Below are 20,878 nucleotides of genomic sequence, written 5' to 3' on the forward strand. Positions count from 1 at the left end.
ATGGAAGAAACTCCCAAAATACAGGTGTGTCAAACTTGCAGCATCATACCCAAGAAGACTAGAGGCTGTAATTGCTGCCAAAAGGTGCTTCAACAAAGTACTGAGTAAAGGGTCTGAATACTACTGAGTAAAGGGTCTGAATACTACTGAGTAAAGGGTCTGAATACTACTGAGTAAAGGGTCTGAATACTACTGAGTAAAGGGTCTGAATACTACTGAGTAAAGGGTCTGAATACTACTGAGTAAAGGGTCTGAATACTACTGAGTAAAGGGTCTGAATACTACTGAGTAAAGGGTCTGAATACTACTGAGTAAAGGGTCTGAATACTTATGTAAATGTGATATTTAGATTTTTATTTTTTATACATCTGTTAAAATAAAACAGTACTTGCTTTGTGATTATGGGGTATTGTTTGTAGATTGATGAAGGGATTTAAAAAAAAAAAACTTTTAGAATAAGGCTGTAACGTGACAAAATGTGGAAAAAGTCAAGGGGTCTGAATACTTTCCGACTGCACTGTATACTGTATATACGAATACTAGTAATAATAAAAATATATAATAATAATAATATATACATTTATGCAGTTTATGCAGTGGGAGCCCCTTTCTCTATAAAGTCTGATTCTAACATATTGACTAGAGGTTAAAGTAGGTCAGTATGATGTCTCTGTACCTGTACTTGCCTAGTTAAATAATAAATATATTTAAAAGAACACCAGTCCTCTCTCTCATTCTCTTTGTCTCTCTCCCTCTCTTTCTCGCTCTCTCTGCCTAATTGAGTGCTTGAGCTCACATTTAGAACACACCCTACGTCTCCAGCTCTATCTCCATCCCTACATCATAACCTACTGTATCTTTCTCCCCCTCTCCCCAATTCCTGTCTCCATCCCTCCATCATAACCTACTGTATCTTTCTCCCCCTCTCCCCACTTCCTGTCTCCATCCCTACATCATAACCTACTGTATCTTTCTCCCCCTCTCCCCACTTCCTGTCTCCATCCCTACATCATAACCTACTGTATCTTTCTCCCCCTCTCCCCACTTCCTGTCTCCATCCCTACATCATAACCTACTGTATCTTTCTCCCCTCTCCCACTTCCTGTCTCCATCCCTACATCATAACCTACTGTATCTTTCTCCCCCTCTCCCACTTCCTGTCTCCATCCCTCCATCATAACCTACTGTATCTTTCTCCCCCTCTCCCACTTCCTGTCTCCATCCCACTCTCTATCCTCCTCCATCTGCCTCCCCATCTCCTTGGCTCTCTTTTATTCCCTCTCCTCTGTCTCTAGTGCCATCTGTAGACTGTTGAGGTAGATGCTGTTTCTGGAAGCCAGAGGGCTGCTACTCCGTGAGGGGAGGGAGGCCTCCATCTCTGCATCTATTTCCAGGAAACCCCCACCCATCTGGGTCTCGGGCACGGTCTGGGCCTGAACCTGGGCCTGCTGGTAGCGACGCTTCCTCTTCTTGGGTATCTGTCCCATGTTCAGGTCCAGAGAAGCATAGTTCAGGTCGGGTTGGTAGGGCTGGGGCGCAGGCTGAAGAGAAGGAGTTGGAACAGTAGAATAATGATGTATTTGGCCTTTTTTTGACTATCTATTACAAAGGAGTATTTCAGGTCAGGGTTGGTGGAGCTGGGGAATGGGCTGGGGAACGGGCTGGGGAACAGGCTTTGGGGAGGGTGGCTGGGGAACGGGCTGGGGAGGGAGGCTGGGGAACGGGCTGGGGAACGGGCTGGGGGAGGGAGGCTGGGGAATGGGCTGGGGAACGGTCTGGGGGAGGGAGGCTGGGGAACGGGCTGGGGAACGGTCTGGGGAGGGAGGCTGGGGAATGGGCTGGGGAATGGGCTGGTGAACGGGCTGGGGGAGGGAGGCTGGGGAACGGGCTGGGGAACGGTCTGGGGGAGGGAGGCTGTGGAATGGGCTGGGGAACGGTCTGGGGGAGGGAGGCTGGGGAACGGGCTGGGGAACGGGCTGGGGCACGGGCTGGGGAACGGGCCGGGGGAGGGAGGCTGGGGAACGGGCTGGGGAACGGGCTGGGGAGGGAGGCTGGGGAACTGGCTGGGGAACGGGCTGGGGGAGGGAGGCTGGGGAATGGGCTGGGGAACGGTCTGGGGGAGGGAGGCTGGGGAATGGGCTGGGGAACGGGCTGGGGAACGGGCTGGGGAACGGGCCGGGGGAGGGAGGCTGGGGAATGGGCTGGGGAACGGGCTGGGGAACAGGCTTTGGGGAGGGTGGCTGGGGAACGGGCTGGGGGAGGGAGGCTGGGGAACGGGCTGGGGAATGGGCTGGGGGGAGGGAGGCTGGGGAATGGGCTGGGGAACGGTCTGGGGGAGGGAGGCTGGGGAACGGGCTGGGGAACGGTCTGGGGGAGGGAGGCTGGGGAATGGGCTGGGGAACGGGCTGGTGAACGGGCTGGGGGAGGGAGGCTGGGGAACGGGCTGGGGAACGGTCTGGGGAGGGAGGCTGTGGAATGGGCTGGGGAACGGTCTGGGGGAGGGAGGCTGGGGAACGGGCTGGGGAACGGGCTGGGGAACGGGCTGGGGAACGGGCCGGGGGAGGGAGGCTGGGGAACGGGCTGGGGAACGGGCTGGGGGAGGGAGGCTGGGGAACTGGCTGGGGAACGGGCTGGGGAGGGAGGCTGGGGAATGGGCTGGGGAACGGTCTGGGGGAGGGAGGCTGGGGAATGGGCTGGGGAACGGGCTGGGGAACGGGCTGGGGAACGGGCCGGGGAGGGAGGCTGGGGAACGGGCTGGGGAACGGGCTGGGGGAGAGAGGCTGGGGAACGGGCTGGGGAACGGGCTGGGGGAGGGAGGCTGGGGAATGGGCTGGGGAACGGTCTGGGGGAGGGAGGCTGGGAATGGGCTGGGGAACGGGCTCGGGAAACGGGCTGGGGAACGGGCTGGGGGAGGGAGGCTGGGGAAGGGCTGGGGGAACGGGCTGGGGGAGGGAGGCTGGGGAATGGGCTGGGGAACGGGCTGGGGAACGGGCTGGGGAACGGTCTGGGGGAAGGAGGCTGGGGAATGGGCTGGGGAACAGGCTGGGGAACGGGCTGGGGAACAGGCTGGGGAACGGGCTGGGGAACGGGCTGGGGAACGGGCTGGGGGAGGGGGCTGGGGAACGGCTGGGGAAAGGGGGCCTGGACAGAGGGGGGCCTAGGGGGAGAGGGGTCTGAGGTGGAGGTTGGGCTGAACACTGAGATCTTACCCAATTTCTGAACACTGTTAGTATACTATATATGAACACTATTAGTATGCTATATATGAACATTGTTAATATACTATATATGAACACTGTTATTATACTATATATGAACACTGTTAGTATACTATATATGAACACTGTTAGTATACTATATATGAACACTGTTAATATACTATATATGAACACTATTATTATACTATATATGAACACTATTAGTATACTATATATGAACACTGTTAGTATACTATATATGAACACTGTTAGTATACTATATATGAACACTATTAGTATGCTATATATGAACACTGTTAATATACTATATATTAACACTGTTAGTATACTATATATGAACACTGTTAGTATACTATATATGAACACTATTAGTATGCTATATATGAACACTGTTAATATACTATATATGAACACTATTAGTATACTATATATGAACACTGTTAGTATACTATATATGAACACTATTAGTATACTATATATGAACACTGTTAATATACTATATATGAACACTATTAGTATACTATATATGAACACTGTTAATATACTATATATGAACACTATTAGTATACTATATATGAACACTGTTAGTATACTATATATGAACACTGTTAGTATACTATATATGAACACTGTTAATATACTATATATGAACACTATTAGTATACTATATATGAACACTGTTAGTATACTATATATGAACACTGTTAGTATACTATATATGAACACTGTTAATATACTATATATGAACACTGTTAGTATACTATATATGAACACTGTTAATATACTATATATGAACACTATTAGTATACTATATATGAACACTGTTAATATACTATATATGAACACTATTAGTATACTATATATGAACACTGTTAGTATACTATATATGAACACTGTTAGTATACTATATATGAACACTGTTAATATACTATATATGAACACTGTTAGTATACTATATATGAACACTGTTAATATACTATATATGAACACTATTAGTATACTATATATGAACACTGTTAATATACTATATATGAACACTATTAGTATACTATATATGAACACTATTAGTATACTATATATGAACAATGTTAATATACTATATATGAACACTATTATTATACTATATATGAACACTATTAGTATACTATATATGAACACTATTAGTATACTATATATGAACACTATTAGTATACTATATATGAACACTATTAGTATACTATATATGAACACTATTAGTATACTATATATGAACACTGTTAATATACTATATATGAACACTGTTAGTATACTATATATGAACACTGTTAATATACTATATATGAACACTATTAGTATACTATATATGAACACTGTTAATATACTATATATGAACACTGTTAGTATACTATATATGAACACTGTTAATATACTATATATGAACACTATTAGTATACTATATATGAACACTGTTAGTATACTATATATGAACACTATTAGTATACTATATATTAACACTGTTAGTATACTATATATGAACACTGTTAGTATAATATATATGAACACTGTTAGTATACTATATATGAACACTGTTAGTATACTATATATGAACACTATTAGTATGCTATATATGAACACTATTAGTATACTATATATGAACACTGTTAGTATAATATATATGAACACTGTTAGTATACTATATATGAACACTGTTAATATACTATATATGAACACTATTAGTATGCTATATATGAACACTGTTAATATACTATATATGAACACTATTATTATACTATATATGAACACTATTAGTATACTATATATGAACACTGTTATTATACTATATATGAACACTATTAGTATACTATATATGAACACTGTTAGTATAATATATATGAACACTGTTATTATACTATATATGAACACTATTAGTATACTATATATGAACACTGTTAGTATACTATATATGAACACTGTTAATATACTATATATTAACACTGTTAATATACTATATATGAACACTGTTAGTATACTATATATGAACACTGTTAGTATACTATATATTAACACTGTTAGTATACTATATATGAACACTGTTAATATACTATATATGAACACTGTTAATATACTATATATGAACACTGTTAGTATACTATATATGAACACTGTTAATATACTATATATGAACACTGTTAATATACTATATATGAACACTGTTAATATACTATATATGAACACTGTTAGTATATCCTATTACCAGAGATCTCAAGGTAAGACTTTCAACCTGCTGTGTTACACCTGTTGTATCCTGTGCGCGTGGCAAATAAAGTTTGAAACTTGAAAGTCGGAGAGAATCCTGTCCTTGGTAACTTCTCATGCATTCAGAAAAATGCTACTATATATAGCCTTTAAAGCAGATATTGGCTGCGTTGTACACGGTGTGGTGTAGAGAACTAGAGATGGCCTTGACCACAGCAGATGACTGTGAACTACTTTAGAAACAGACTGAGTTAACATGGTGTACTATTCAATATAGTGCACTACTTTAGACCAGAGCCCTATGGAACCCTATTCCCTATATATAGTGCACTACTTTAGACCAGAGTCCTATGGCACCATATTCCCTATATATAGTGCACTACTTTAGACCAGAGCCCTATGGCACCCTATTCCCTATATAGTGCATTACTTTAGACCAGAGTCCTATGGCACCTTATTCCCAATATAGTGCACTACTTTAGACCAGAGCCCTATGGCACCCTATTCCCTATATAGTGCACTACTTTAGACCAGAGCCCTATTCCCTATTTAGTGCATTACTTTAGACCAGAGCCCTATGGCACCCTATTCCCTATATAGTGCACTACTTTTGGTCAGAAGTGGTGAACTATAAAAGGAATATGGTGCTATTTGTAATATAGCTTACTATAAGCTGTGTGGTCTAAGCGACTTGTGGTCTAAGCGATATAACTGCAATATATATACGCCTATTTCGACATGTTGTTATTAGCATGAATACTGAGTATAGGCGTAGTTCATTTCCTCTCAGGGTGGAAAAATATATATAAATATAAATACAGCAGACCGTCGTTTTCAGTTATGACCATTATGAGATGAGATGATGGTTCGTCATTCACATTTTGTTTTACGTGGCATTGGCAGTTAATTAAAGTAAATCAAACTATGTCCTATATATATATAAATATATTTATCTACATATTTTTTTTTGTTCTAATTTACACAGTACAGTTTAAAACCAAATAATTCTAAAAGCAAATATTATGTTAATGACAGTTGTATGTGAACAATAATGTACACGAATCATTTTGGCCCGATGTACGTACCTTTCTGTCGTCTCTGGAGCGTTGCTTGGTCATGGGTTCATAGCACAGGTCTTCACAGAACACACACACACACACACACACACACACACACACACACACACACACACACACACACACACGATTTAGTCATAAACACACGTTTCCATTTAACTCAGGAAACTAGAACACAATCATGATCATATCTAAATGGAAAAACTGAAGCTTGATGTACACAAGTTCAGGGTATATAGTATAGTTAGTATTCGATGTCACTGTGTTGTTGGCGTAAGAAAAATAATGACACGCTGATGAACTTTACAGAGGTATTTACAGATACTATCTGTCAGATAGCGTTCGCAAACAAAACACACATGTTATTCTGTCTAATTCTATTGCATCAGTTAGTAGGCAGTAAGATAGCTATACTTGTAAAAAAAAAACGTTATTCTTATCGTTCAGCTACGAGACTGTTATATTTATAGCGCTGTTACTTACAACTGTAAATTAAACTGTACGCGTTTCGTCGTGAAGGTTAGAATTGATAGAAACTTGCTTTAAATATAAACTGGCTACATTTTTACATTTTTGTAAGTTTTACATGTAAAAAAAAATTGGGTCAAAATCCATGTAAAGAAATGTGAGATGATACAACCTTAGAGCAGTGGTATTCAAAGTCAGGGTCGCGGGGGAAGAGCAGTTATTTCGAGGGGGGAGGGGGGGAGAATAGTACAGATTATTTTATGGAACAAAATAATCCAAACGTTTTTGAGAAATATCATTTAAAAAAGAAATTGTAATTGGGTAAATGTTTTCATTTGCTAATTTTCATTTTGATAAGAGCTGAAGATGCAATGAATTGAAGGTTATTTGTTGATGTAAAAACCTAAATTGACCGATGTTAATGTTGTGTCATTAGGGAGTGATGGTTATTTACATTGAGGGATACCTGGAGGTAATCCGACTTCTGAAATGAAAACAGTTGTCATTCTCCCCCGGGGAAAATATGTTTTACCTGGGCCTCCCAGAGTATTTGGAAAAAACAAAACATGTACCTCCACATCTAAAATTATAAATCAAACTAAATAGCATAGAATATTAAATCCCTTGTTAGAAGGCTATCATTGTTGCAATCGTCATTTCCATCAAATCAACCCCGCGGCTGAGAACCACTGCTGTGTTCAGACCATATTCCTGTTATCCGCAAGAAGCATTTACTAATTTGAGCGTTGAGGGCCGTCCACACCAAAGCCAATAACTATAACGATAAATTACACAGAACTATAAAACGTTAAACGTTGGCGAACATCCACACTGGAGGGAAGTGTATCGTTCAACAGTAGCCTGCACGGGTCAATCAACTGATCAACGCCATCCTACATATTCGTGTTAAAAAGATGGTGACCGCATCCTACTGCACGCTGTATACTCATGTTAAAAGATGGTGACTGCATCCTACTGCACGCTGTATACTCATGTTATAATATGGTGACCGCATCCTACTGCACGCTGTATACTCATGTTATAATATGGTGACTGCATCCTACTGCACGCTGTATACTCATGTTATAATATGGTGACTGCATCCTACTGCACGCTGTATACTCATGTTATAATATGGTGACTGCATCCTACTGCACGCTGTATACTCATGTTATAATATGGTGACTGCATCCTACTGCACGCTGTATACTCATGTTATAATATGGTGACTGCATCCTACTGCACGCTGTATACTCATATTAAAAGATGGTGACTGCATCCTACTGCACGCTGTATACTCATGTTATAATATGGTGACTGCATCCTACTGCACGCTGTATACTCATATTAAAAGATAGTGACTGCATCCTACTGCACGCTGTATACTCATGTTATATAGTGCTTCTGCGTTTGTTCATTTTCATAGTGACAACTGTAAATACTACTTCAATGTAGGTTGCGTGTAGTCTAACGCTAAATAGAATATAGACGCTCGTATTTCAATTAAATGTAGAAAATAAACAACAAACGCAGTTTGACCTGCGCATCTTTTAAATCATGTTATTTCTTGCCTCGTTAAATAAAAAATAAAACATTTATTTAACCTTTATTTAACTAAAGAACAAACGGTCTACAGTTGCGCAAGTGCTTTTTTAAGTGATTTCGGCTGTCACTTCGTTTGGATATTATTTTGTTCACTGTGTTCATCCCTGTCTGTCATGTGCAACCATTTAATAATCAGTCCAACTATGCACTCAATTCAATTTACATTTCAATTCAAGTTAAGGGGCTTTATTGGCATGGGGAACATATGTTTACATTACCAAAGCAAGTGAAATAGATAATAAATGACAAACTATCTCTTTGCAACTTTCCCAAACAGTTCATTTGGCCTATGTCTATTTTACATTCAGCAATTAGCCAGAGCAAGCATGCTTCTCTCAACGAAAAGCCTATGAGGCCGAGTATAAAAATGTATACAACATTAATGTCCTGTAGTGTTTGTAGACTATAGTTTTTGTAGACTATAGTTTTTCCTTGGATTTCACGAAAAGAGGAATAGCGGAGAGGCTTGCGTCCGTAGCCCATAGCCTATTGCGCACGGGAAAAGCTGGAAGAGCGAAGCTAGAATTGTTTAGCCGAAGAAACTAAATATTAGCTTGATATTAGATATAATTTTGCACGCCCAATTTTTCAGTTTTTGATTTGTTAAAAAAGTTTGAAATATCCAATAAATGTCGTTCCACTTCATGATTGTGTCCCACTTGTTGATTCTTCACAAAAAAATACCATTTTATATCTTTATGTTTGAAGCCTGAAATGTGGCAAAAGGTCGCAAAGTTCAAGGGGGCCGAATACTTTCGCAAGGCACTGTATTTTTTAAAGGACAAATGTGAGAAGACACGTGCCCCTGTGCCCACTATGGGCATGGTGCCCTTTGCATGTAGTGATGTTTCCATAGATATTATGTTATGTGATGTGATGTCATCTGTAGTGATGTTTCCATAGATATTATGTGATGTGATGTGATGTCATCTGTAGTGATGTTTCCATAGATATTATGTGATGTGATGTCATCTGTAGTGATGTTTCCATAGATATTATGTGATGTGATGTCATCTGTAGTGATGTTTCCATAGATATTATGTGATGTGATGTGATGTCATCTGTAGTGATGTTTCCATAGATATTATGTTATGTGATGTCACCTGTAGTGATGTTTCCATAGATATTATGTTATGTTATGTGATGTCATCTGTAGTGATGTTTCTATAGATGTTATGTGATGTGATGTCATCTGTAGTGATGTTTCTATAGATATTATGTGATGTCATCTGTAGTGATGTCTCCATAGATTTTATGTGATGTGATGTCATCTGTAGTGATGTTTCCATAGATATTATGTTATGCGATGTGATGTCATCTGTAGTGATGTTTCCATAGATATTATGTTATGTGATGTGATGTCATCTGTAGTGATGTTTCCATAGATATTATGTTATGTGATGTGATGTCATCTGTAGTGATGTTTCCATAGATATTATGTGATGTGATGTGATGTCATCTGTAGTGATGTTTCCATAGATATTATGTTATGTTATGAGATGTCACCTGTAGTGATGTTATCGTAGATATTATGTGATGTGATGTGATGTCATCTGTAGTGATGTTTCCATAGATATTATGTTATGTGATGTGATGTCATCTGTAGTGATGTTTCCATAGATATTATGTGATGTGATGTCATCTGTAGTGATGTCTCCATAGATATTATGTGATGTGATGTCATCTGTAGTGATGTTTCCAAAGATCTTATGTGATGTGATGTCATCTGTAGTGATGTTTCCATAGATATTATGTGATGTGATGTCATCTGTAGTGATGTTTCCATAGATATTATGTTATGTGATGTGATGTCATCTGTAGTGTTGTTTCTATAGATGTTATGTGATGTGATGTCATCTGTAGTGATGTTTCTATAGATGTTATGTGATGTGATGTCATCTGTAGTGATGTTTCTATAGATATTATGTGATGTCATCTGTAGTGATGTCTCCTTAGATTTTATGTGATGTGATGTCATCTGTAGTGATGTTTCCATAGATATTATGTTATGTGATGTGATGTCATCTGTAGTGATGTTTCCATAGATATTATGTTATGTGATGTGATGTCATCTGTAGTGATGTTTCCATAGATATTATGTTATGTGATGTGATGTCATCTGTAGTGATGTTTCCATAGATATTATGTGATGTGATGTCATCTGTAGTGGTGTTTCCATAGATATTATGTTATGTTATGAGATGTCACCTGTAGTGATGTTATCGTAGATATTATGTGATGTGATGTCATCTGTAGTGATGTTTCTATAGATGTTATGTGATGTGATGTCATCTGTAGTGATGTTTCTATAGATATTATGTGATGTCATCTGTAGTGATGTCTCCATAGATTTTATGTGATGTGATGTCATCTGTAGTGATGTTTCCATAGATATTATGTTATGTTATGAGATGTCACCTGTAGTGATGTTATCGTAGATATTATGTGATGTGATGTGATGTCACCTGTAGTGATGTTTCCATAGATATTATGTTATGTGATGTGATGTCATCTGTAGTGATGTTTCCATAGATATTATGTGATGTGATGTCATCTGTAGTGATGTCTCCATAGATATTATGTGATGTGATGTCATCTGTAGTGATGTTTCCAAAGATCTTATGTGATGTGATGTCATCTGTAGTGATGTTTCCATAGATATTATGTGATGTGATGTCATCTGTAGTGATGTTTCCATAGATATTATGTTATGTGATGTGATGTCATCTGTAGTGATGTTTCCATAGATATTATGTGATGTCATCTGTAGTGATGTTTCCATAGATATTATGTGATGTGATTTCATCTGTAGTGATGTTTCTATAGATATTATGTGATGTGATCTGTAGTGATGTTTCTATAGATATTATGTGATGTGATCTGTAGTGATGTTTCTATAGATATTATGTGATGTGATGTCACCTGTTGTGATGTTTCCATTGATATTATGCTATGTTATGTGATGTGATGTCACCTGTCGTGATGTTTCCATAGATATTATGTTATGTGATGTCATCTATAGTGTTGTTTCCATTGATATTATGCTATGTTATGTGATGTGATGTCACCTGTAGTGATGTTTCCGTAGATGGGATTCTCCTGCTGCTGATTCTCCTCTTCCTCCTCTTCCTCCTGCATTTCACTATCACATACATCAATACACATCAATATACATCACATACATCAATACACATCAATATACATCACATACATCACATACATCACATACATCAATATACATCAATATACATCACATGCATCACATACATCACATACATCAATATACATCACATGCATCAATATACATCACATGCATCAATACACATCAATATACATCACATACATCAATATACCTCACATCATCACATACATCAATATACATCACATGCATCAATACACATCAATATACATCACATACATCAATATACATCACATACATCAATATACATCAATATACATCAATATACATCACATACATCAATATACATCACATACATCAATATACATCAATATACATCAATATACATCACATACATCAATACACATCAATATACATCACATACATCACATACATCAAATACATCACATACATCAATATACATCACATGCATCACATACATCACATACATCAATATACATCACATGCATCAATATACATCACATGCATCAATACACATCAATATACATCACATACATCAATATACATCACATACATCAATATACATCACATGCATCAATATACATCACATGCATCAATACACATCAATATACATCACATACATCAATATACCTCACATCATCATACATCACATACATCAATATACATCACATGCATCAATACACATCAATATACATCACATACATCAATATACATCACATACATCAATATACATCACATGCATCAATATACATCACATGCATCAATACACATCAATATACATCACATACATCAATATACATCACATACATCAATATACATTAATATACATCAATATACATCAATATACATCAATATACATCACATGCATCAATATACATCAATATACATCACATACATCAATACACATCAATATACATCACATACATCAATATACATCACATACATCAATATACATTAATATACATCAATATACATCAATATACATCAATATACATCACATGCATCAATATACATCAATATACATCACATACATCAATACACATCAATATACATCAATATACATCAATATACGTCAATATACATCAATATACATCACATACATCAATACACATCAATATACATCAATATACATCAATATACATCACATACATCAATATACATCAATATACATCACATACATCAATATACATCAATATACATCAATATACATCACATACATCACATACATCAATATACATCAATATACATCAATATACATCAATATACATCAATATACATCAATATACATCACATGCATCAATATACATCAATATACATCAATATACATCACATACATCAATACACATCAATATACATCAATATACATCAATATACATCAATATACATCACATACATCAATATACATCAATATACATCACATACATCACATACATCAATATACATCACATACATCACATACATCACATACATCAATATACATCAATATACATCAATATACATCACATACATCAATATACATCAATATACATCACATACATCAATATACATCAATATACATCACATACATCACATACATCACATACATCAATATACATCAATATACATCACATACATCAATATACATCAATATACATCACATACATCAATATACATCACATACATCAATATACATCACATACATCAATATACATCACATACATCACATACATCAATATACATCACATACATCAATATACATCAATATACATCACATACATCAATATACATCACTATACATCAATATACATCACATACATCACATACATCAATATACATCAATATACATCAATATACATCAATATACATCACATACATCACATACATCAATATACATCAATATACATCACATACATCAATATACATCAATATACATCACATACATCAATATACATCAATATACATCAATATACATCACATACATCACATACATCAATATACATCACATACATCACATACATCAATATACATCAATATACATCACATACATCAATATACATCACATACATCACATACATCACATACATCAATATACATCAATATACATCAATATACATCAATATACATCACATACATCAATATACATCAATATACATCACATACATCAATATACATCACAATATACATCACATACATCACATACATCACATACATCAATATACATCAATATACATCAATATACATCACATACATCACATACATCAATATACCTCACATACATCAATATACATCAATATACATCAATATACATCACATACATCACAAAAAAACTGGGGCTGGTCTTTTCATACTAGCTCTGACTCTGCAACTTCATTGAGGAAAAATGTACTTACTATGGCTACTATCTGAATATGAAGGCACTAACTGTAAGTGTCTCTGGATAAGAGTTTCTGCTAAATTACTCAAATTTACAAATCACATCTGTGTGTCTACCATAAAATACATTTGTTCGGGTGCCAGATATACAGGGCATTTGGAAAGTATTCAGACCCCTTGACTTTTTCACATTTTGTTAAGCTGCTTTTTCCCTCATCAATCTATACACAATAACCCAAAATGTCAAAGTAAAAAGAGGTTTCCATTTTTTAGCTGCGCCACTCATGGACATTCAGAGACTCGTCCCGAAGCCACTCCTGCGTTGTCTTGGCTGTGTGCTTAGGATCGTTGTCCTGCTGGAAGGTGAACCTTCGCCCCAGTCTGAGGTCCTGAGTGCTCTGGAGCAGGTTTTCATCAAGGATCTCTCTGTACTTTGCTCCGTTCATCTTTGCCTCGATCCTGACTAGTCTCCCAGTCCCTGCCGCTGAAAAACATCCCCACAGCATGATGCTGCCACCACCATGCTTCACCGTTGGGATGGTGCCAGGTTTCCTCCAGAAATGACGTTTGGCATTCAGGCCAAAGACTTCAATCTTGGTTTCATCAAACCAGATAATCTTTTTTCTCATGGCCTGAGAGTCTTTAGGTGCCCTTTGGCAAACTCCAAGCAGGCTGTCATGTGCCTTTTACTGAGGAGTGGCTTCCGTCTGGCCTCTCTACCATAAAGGCCTGATCGATTGCAGAGATGGTTGTCCTTCTGGAAGGTTCTCCCATCTCCACAGAGGAACTCTGAACCTCTGTCAGAGTGACCATCAGGTTCTTGGTCACCTCCCTGACCAAGGCCCTTCTCCCCCGATTGCTCAGTTTGGCCTGGCGGCCAGCTTTAGGAAGAGTCTTGGTGATTCCAAACTTCTTCCATTGAAGACTGATGGAGACCACTGTGTTGTGGGGACCTTCAATGCTGCATAAATGTTTTGGTACCCTTCTCCAGATCTGTGCCTCGACACAATCCTGTCTCGGTGCTCTACAGACAATTCCTTGGGCCTAGTGGTTTGGTTTAACTCTGACATACACTGTCAGAGACAGGTATGTGCCTTTCCAAATTTTTATTTATTTATTTATTTTACCTTTATTTAACCAGGTAGGCAAGTTGAGAACAAGTTCTCATTTACAATTGCGACCTGGCCAAGATAAAGCAAAGCAGTTCAACAGATACAACGACACAGAGTTACACATGGAGTAAAACAAACATACAGTCAATAATACAGTATAAACAAGTCTATATACAATGTGAGCAAATGAGGTGAGAAGGGAGGTAAAGGCAAAAAAGGCCATGGTGGCAAAGTAAATACAATATAGCAAGTAAAACACTGGAATGGTAGTTTTGCAATGGAAGAATGTGCAAAGTAGAAATAAAAATAATGGGGTGCAAAGGAGCAAAATAAATAAATAAATAAAAATTATAATCATGTCCAGTCATTTGAAATCACCACAGGTGGACTCCAATCAAGTTGTAGAAACATCTCAAGGGTGATCAATGGAAACAGGATGCACCTGAGCTCAATTTCTAGTCTCATAGTAAAGGGTCTGAAAACTAATGTAAATATGTTTATTTAAATTTTATTATGAATTTGAAAAAAATTATAAAAACCTGTTTTGTTTTGCTTTGTCATTATTGTAGGTCGATTGATGAGGGGAAATAACTTTTTTATACATTTTAGAATAAGGCTGTAAAGTAACAAAATGTTGAAAACGTCAAGGAGTCTGAATACTTTCTGATTCTGTACATTTGAGATGAGCGATTCATGTCAGATCACTGACTAGACATGTACTGTCCACACACACACACACACACACACACACACACACACACACACACACACACACACACACACACACACACACACACACACACACATTTTAGAAAAGACACACACACACACACACATTTTAGAAAAGACATAAGACACACACACACACACACACACACACACACACACACACACACACACACACACACACACACACACACACACACACACACACACACACACACACACACACACACACACACACACACACACACACACACACATAGAAAAGACATAAGACACACACACACACACACACACACACATATTTAAAAAAAAGACATGACACACACACACACACACACACACACACACACACACACACACACACACACACACACACACACACACACACACACACATTTTAGAAAAGACATAAGACACACACACACACACACATATTTAAAAAAGACATGACACACACACACACACACACACACACACACACACACACACACACATATTTAAAAAAGACATGACACACACACACACACACACACACACACACACACACACACACACACACACACACAACGGTAGGTGAAACACATTACTGGAGTATGATAATAAACCCGTACCGCTCTCTTGGATAATGCTGCTGGGGGAGAAACTCCTCATTGCCTGTCAAAACAAAATGGTGGACAATTACTTTTCTGTGAGTCGATGAGACTGACAAAGTTAAGTTAAGCAATGCTGGTGAACAAAATAGCCTACAGAATGACAGATGTTGCTGCAAGAGATCCAAGAGACGTAAGAAACGAAAGACAGGTAAGAGACATAAGAAACACCAGAGACGTAAGAGAGCTAAGAGACGTCGGAGAGGTAAGAGACATACGAGAGGTAAGAGAGGTGAGAGACGTAAGAGAGCTAAGAGACATACGAGAGGTAAGAGAGGTGAGAGACGTAAGAGAGGTAAGAGACATACGAGAGGTAAGAGAGGTGAGAGACGTAAGAGAGGTAAGAGACATACGAGAGGTAAGAGAGGTGAGAGACGTAAGAGAGGTAAGAGACATACGAGAGGTAAGAGAGGTGAGAGACGTAAGAGAGGTAAGAGACATACGAGAGGTAAGAGAGGTGAGAGACATACGAGAGGTAAGAGAGGTGAGAGACGTAAGAGAGGTGAGAGACGTAAGAGAGGTAAGAGAGGTTAGAGACGTAAGAGAGGTTAGAGACGTAAGAGACATAAGAGAGGCAAGAGATGTAATAGAGGTAAGAGAGGCAAGAGACATAAGAGAGGTTAGAGACGTAAGAGAGGTTAGAGAGGTTAGAGAGGTAAGAGAGGCAAGAGACATAAGAGAGGTTAGAGACGTAAGAGAGGTTAGAGAGGTAAGAGAGGTTAGAGACGTAAGAGAGGTGAGAGACGTAAGAGAGGTGAGAGACGTAAGAGAGGAAAGAGACGTACGAGAGGTTAGAGAGGTAAGAGAGGTTAGAGAGGTAAGAGAGGTTAGAGATGTAAGATACATAAGAGAGGCAGGAGAGGCAAGAGACATACGAGAGGTAAGAGTGATAAGAGACGTAAGAGAGGTTAGAGAGGTTAGAGAGATAAGAGACGTCGGAGAGGTAAGAGAGGTTAGAGAGGTAAGAGATGTCGGAGAGGTAAGAGATGTCGGAGAGGTAAGAGACATAAGAGAGGTAAGAGTGATAAGACACGTATGAGAGGTTAGAGACGTAAGAGAGATTAGAGACTTAAGAGAGGTTAGAGACGTAAGAGAGGTTAGAGACGTAAGAGAGGTTAGAGACGTAAGAGAGGTTAGAGACGTAAGAGAGGTTAGAGACGTAAGAGAGGTTAGAGACGTAAGAGAGGTTAGAGAGGTAAGAGAGGTAAGAGACGTAAGAGAGGTTAGAGAGGTAAGAGAGGTTAGAGACGTAAGAGAGGTTAGAGACGTAAGAGAGGTTAGAGACGTAAGAGAGGTTAGAGAGGTAAGAGAGGTTAGAGACGTAAGAGAGGTTAGAGAGGTAAGAGACGTAAGAGAGGTTAGAGAGGTAAGATTGATAAGAGACATAAGAGAGGTAAGAGAGGCAAGAGACGTAAGACAGGTAAGAGAGGTAAGAGATGTGAGAGAGGTGCTCTGTGTCAATGACAGTGTCTGTGTCAGTGCTCTGTGTGTGTTGTGCCTGGTGTCTGATGATATTGTTTATGTGGACGTATACAATACACATTCAGGTCCATCATTGTTACTATTATTGATAAAGATGAGCAAAGCATACTAAAAATATAAATAATACGATATTGAGCCATATTCTATGCAAAAAAAACGGAAAATATATTATTTTATACTAACACAATTGCTCAGGGAAAGATATTTTATTCAATAAGCAATAATTTACCTGCTTTGTGTCTGGTGTCCCTGTGTCTCAGAAAGCAGGTGAGATTGAGACACACAGAGATGAAGAGAAGCAAAGAGGTTAAAGTCAGAGATATTATGCCCCAGGTACAGTCTATAAAACAAAAAACAGAGAGAACGGAGTTAGTAAAGGGTCAGAGATATTATGCCCCAGGTACAGTCTATAAAACAAAAAACAGAGAGAATGGAGTTAGTAAAGGGTCAGAGATATTATGCCCCAGGTACAGTCTTTAAAACAAAAAACAGAGAGAATGGAGTTAGTTAAGGGTCAGAGATATTATGCCCCAGGTACAGTCTATAAAACAAAAACAGAGAGAATGGAGTTAGTTAAGGGTCAGAGATATTATGCCCCAGGTACAGTCTATAAAACAAAAAACAGAGAGAATGGAGTTAGTTAAGGGTCAGAGATATTATGCCCCAGGTACAGTCTATAAAACAAAAAACAGAGAGAACGGAGTTAGTTAAGGGTCAGAGATATTATGCCCCAGGTACAGTCTATAAAACAAAAAACAGAGAGAATGGAGTTAGTTAAGGGTCAGAGATATTATGCCCCAGGTACAGTCTATAAAACAAAAAACAGAGAGAACGGAGTTAGTAAAGGGTCAGAGATATTATGCCCCAGGTACAGTCTATAAAACAAAAAACAGAGAGAACGGAGTTAGTAAAGGGTCAGAGATATTATGCCCCAGGTACAGTCTTTAAAACAAAAAACAGAGAGAACGGAGTTAGTTAAGGGTCAGAGATATTATGCCCCAGGTACAGTCTATAAAACAAACAACAGAGAGAACGGAGTTAGTTAAGGGTCAGAGATATTATGCCCCAGGTACAGTCTATAAAACAAAAAACAGAGAGAACGGAGTTAGTTAAGGGTCAGAGATATTATGCCCCAGGTACAGTCTATAAAACAAAAAACAGAGAGAACGGAGTTAGTAAAGGGTCAGAGATATTATGCCCCAGGTACAGTCTATAAAACAAAAAACAGAGAGAATGGAGTTAGTAAAGGGTCAGAGATATTATGCCCCAGGTACAGTCTTTAAAACAAACAACAGAGAGAACGGAGTTAGTTAAGGGTCAGAGATATTATGCCCCAGGTACAGTCTATAAAACAAAAAACAGAGAGAACGGAGTTAGTTAAGGGTCAGAGATATTATGCCCCAGGTACAGTCTATAAAACAAAAACCAGAGAGAACGGAGTTAGTTATGAGTCAGAGATGGATCCACCCGGTCTGGACAAAGTCAGTCTGGACAAAGTCAGTCTGTACAAAGTCAGTCTGGACAAAGTCAGTCTGGACAAAGTCAGTCTGGACAAGTAGAGGGTTTATTGTTTTAAACACGCATCTCATTCTGCTGTTATCCTTTTAAACTTCTAGATGAAAGTTCTGCTATTGCAATAAACTTTGTTGTGACTACAGCGTTATGGACATTACATCTACACAACTTTAATGTCTCACGGAATGGACAAACAAAAATGGAATTTAAACTTTTGATGTGTGTCTATAGTAACTATTAAGGGGAGTGTACAGACCCCAAAATTAGTATAACCCGCTAAACCCCAGTCTCAACGTCAACAGTGAAGAGGCGACTCTGGGATGCTGGCCTTCTAGGCAGAGTTGCAAAGAAAAAGCCATATCTCAGACTGGCCAATAAAAAGAAAAGATCAAGATGAGCAACAGAACACAGACACTGGACAGAGGAACTGTGCCTAGAAGGCCAGCATCCCGGAGTCGCCCCTAAACTGTTGAAGACAGTGAAGAGGTTGACTGCCTTTTAAAAATGATTAACTTTATATTAGATAACACAACGTGTCATTGGAACACAGGAGTGATGGTTGCTGATAATGGGCCTCTGTACGCCTATGTAGATATTCCATTAAATATCTGCTGTTTCCAGCTACAATAGTCATTTACAACATTAACAATGTCTACACTGTATTTCTGATTAATTTGATGTTATTTTAATGGACAAAAAAAAAGTGCTTTTCTTTCAAAAACAAGGACATTTCTAAGTGACCCCAAACTTTTGACCGGGTAGTGTAGATGAACCTTACCTGTTGAATGTAGACAACAATATAACATTTGTTTTGTATTACAGTTTTTCTGAGATATTATAACGAAATATATACGTGAGACTATATACATGAACTACTGCCAATCCACTTTTCTGGACAGTGGATGAAGTATATTTCGGGGGGGCTTTCGTTTGAAAAAGACGCTCCAGGTCTATTCAGATGGTTGATAAAACCTCTTCTCATCTTTCTATCTAAAAATAGTTCTGCCATTTAAGATAAATGCAGCTGCTGCTCCAGTTTCAACTGTTCTGCCTCAGGACTACCTGGCATGATGACTCCTTGCTGTCCCCAGTCCACCTGGCCGTGCTGCTGCTCCAGTTTCAACTGTTCTGCCTCAGGACTACCTGGCATGATGACTCCTTGCTGTCCCCAGACCACCTGGCCGTGCTGCTGTTCCAGTTTCAACTGTTCTGCCTCAGGACTACCTGGCATGATGACTCCTTGCTGTCCCCAGTCCACCTGGCCGTGCTGCTGTTCCAG

The 20,878-nt window shown here is 38.6% G+C and overlaps 1 protein-coding gene across 1 annotated transcript in view; it reads right to left on the bottom strand.

The window, feature by feature from the left end:
• Positions 1–1,170: 1,170 nt before the first annotated feature.
• The window catches only part of LOC121841689, a 21,566-nt gene continuing 1,858 nt past the window's right edge, over positions 1,171–20,878 (bottom strand). Inside the window, exons 2-6 of the mRNA XM_042311626.1 lie at positions 18,314–18,424; positions 16,564–16,606; positions 11,671–11,744; positions 6,539–6,588; positions 1,171–1,541 (exon numbers count right to left, since the gene is read on the bottom strand). Of these exons, the coding sequence (XP_042167560.1) occupies positions 1,272–1,541; positions 6,539–6,588; positions 11,671–11,744; positions 16,564–16,606; positions 18,314–18,424 (548 nt within the window). The 3' untranslated portion in view covers positions 1,171–1,271. The remainder of the gene's footprint in view (positions 1,542–6,538; positions 6,589–11,670; positions 11,745–16,563; positions 16,607–18,313; positions 18,425–20,878) is intronic.

This window comes from Oncorhynchus tshawytscha, linkage group LG33 (genome assembly GCF_018296145.1).
Source record: "Oncorhynchus tshawytscha isolate Ot180627B linkage group LG33, Otsh_v2.0, whole genome shotgun sequence".
Classification (NCBI taxonomy): Eukaryota; Metazoa; Chordata; class Actinopteri; order Salmoniformes; family Salmonidae; genus Oncorhynchus; species Oncorhynchus tshawytscha.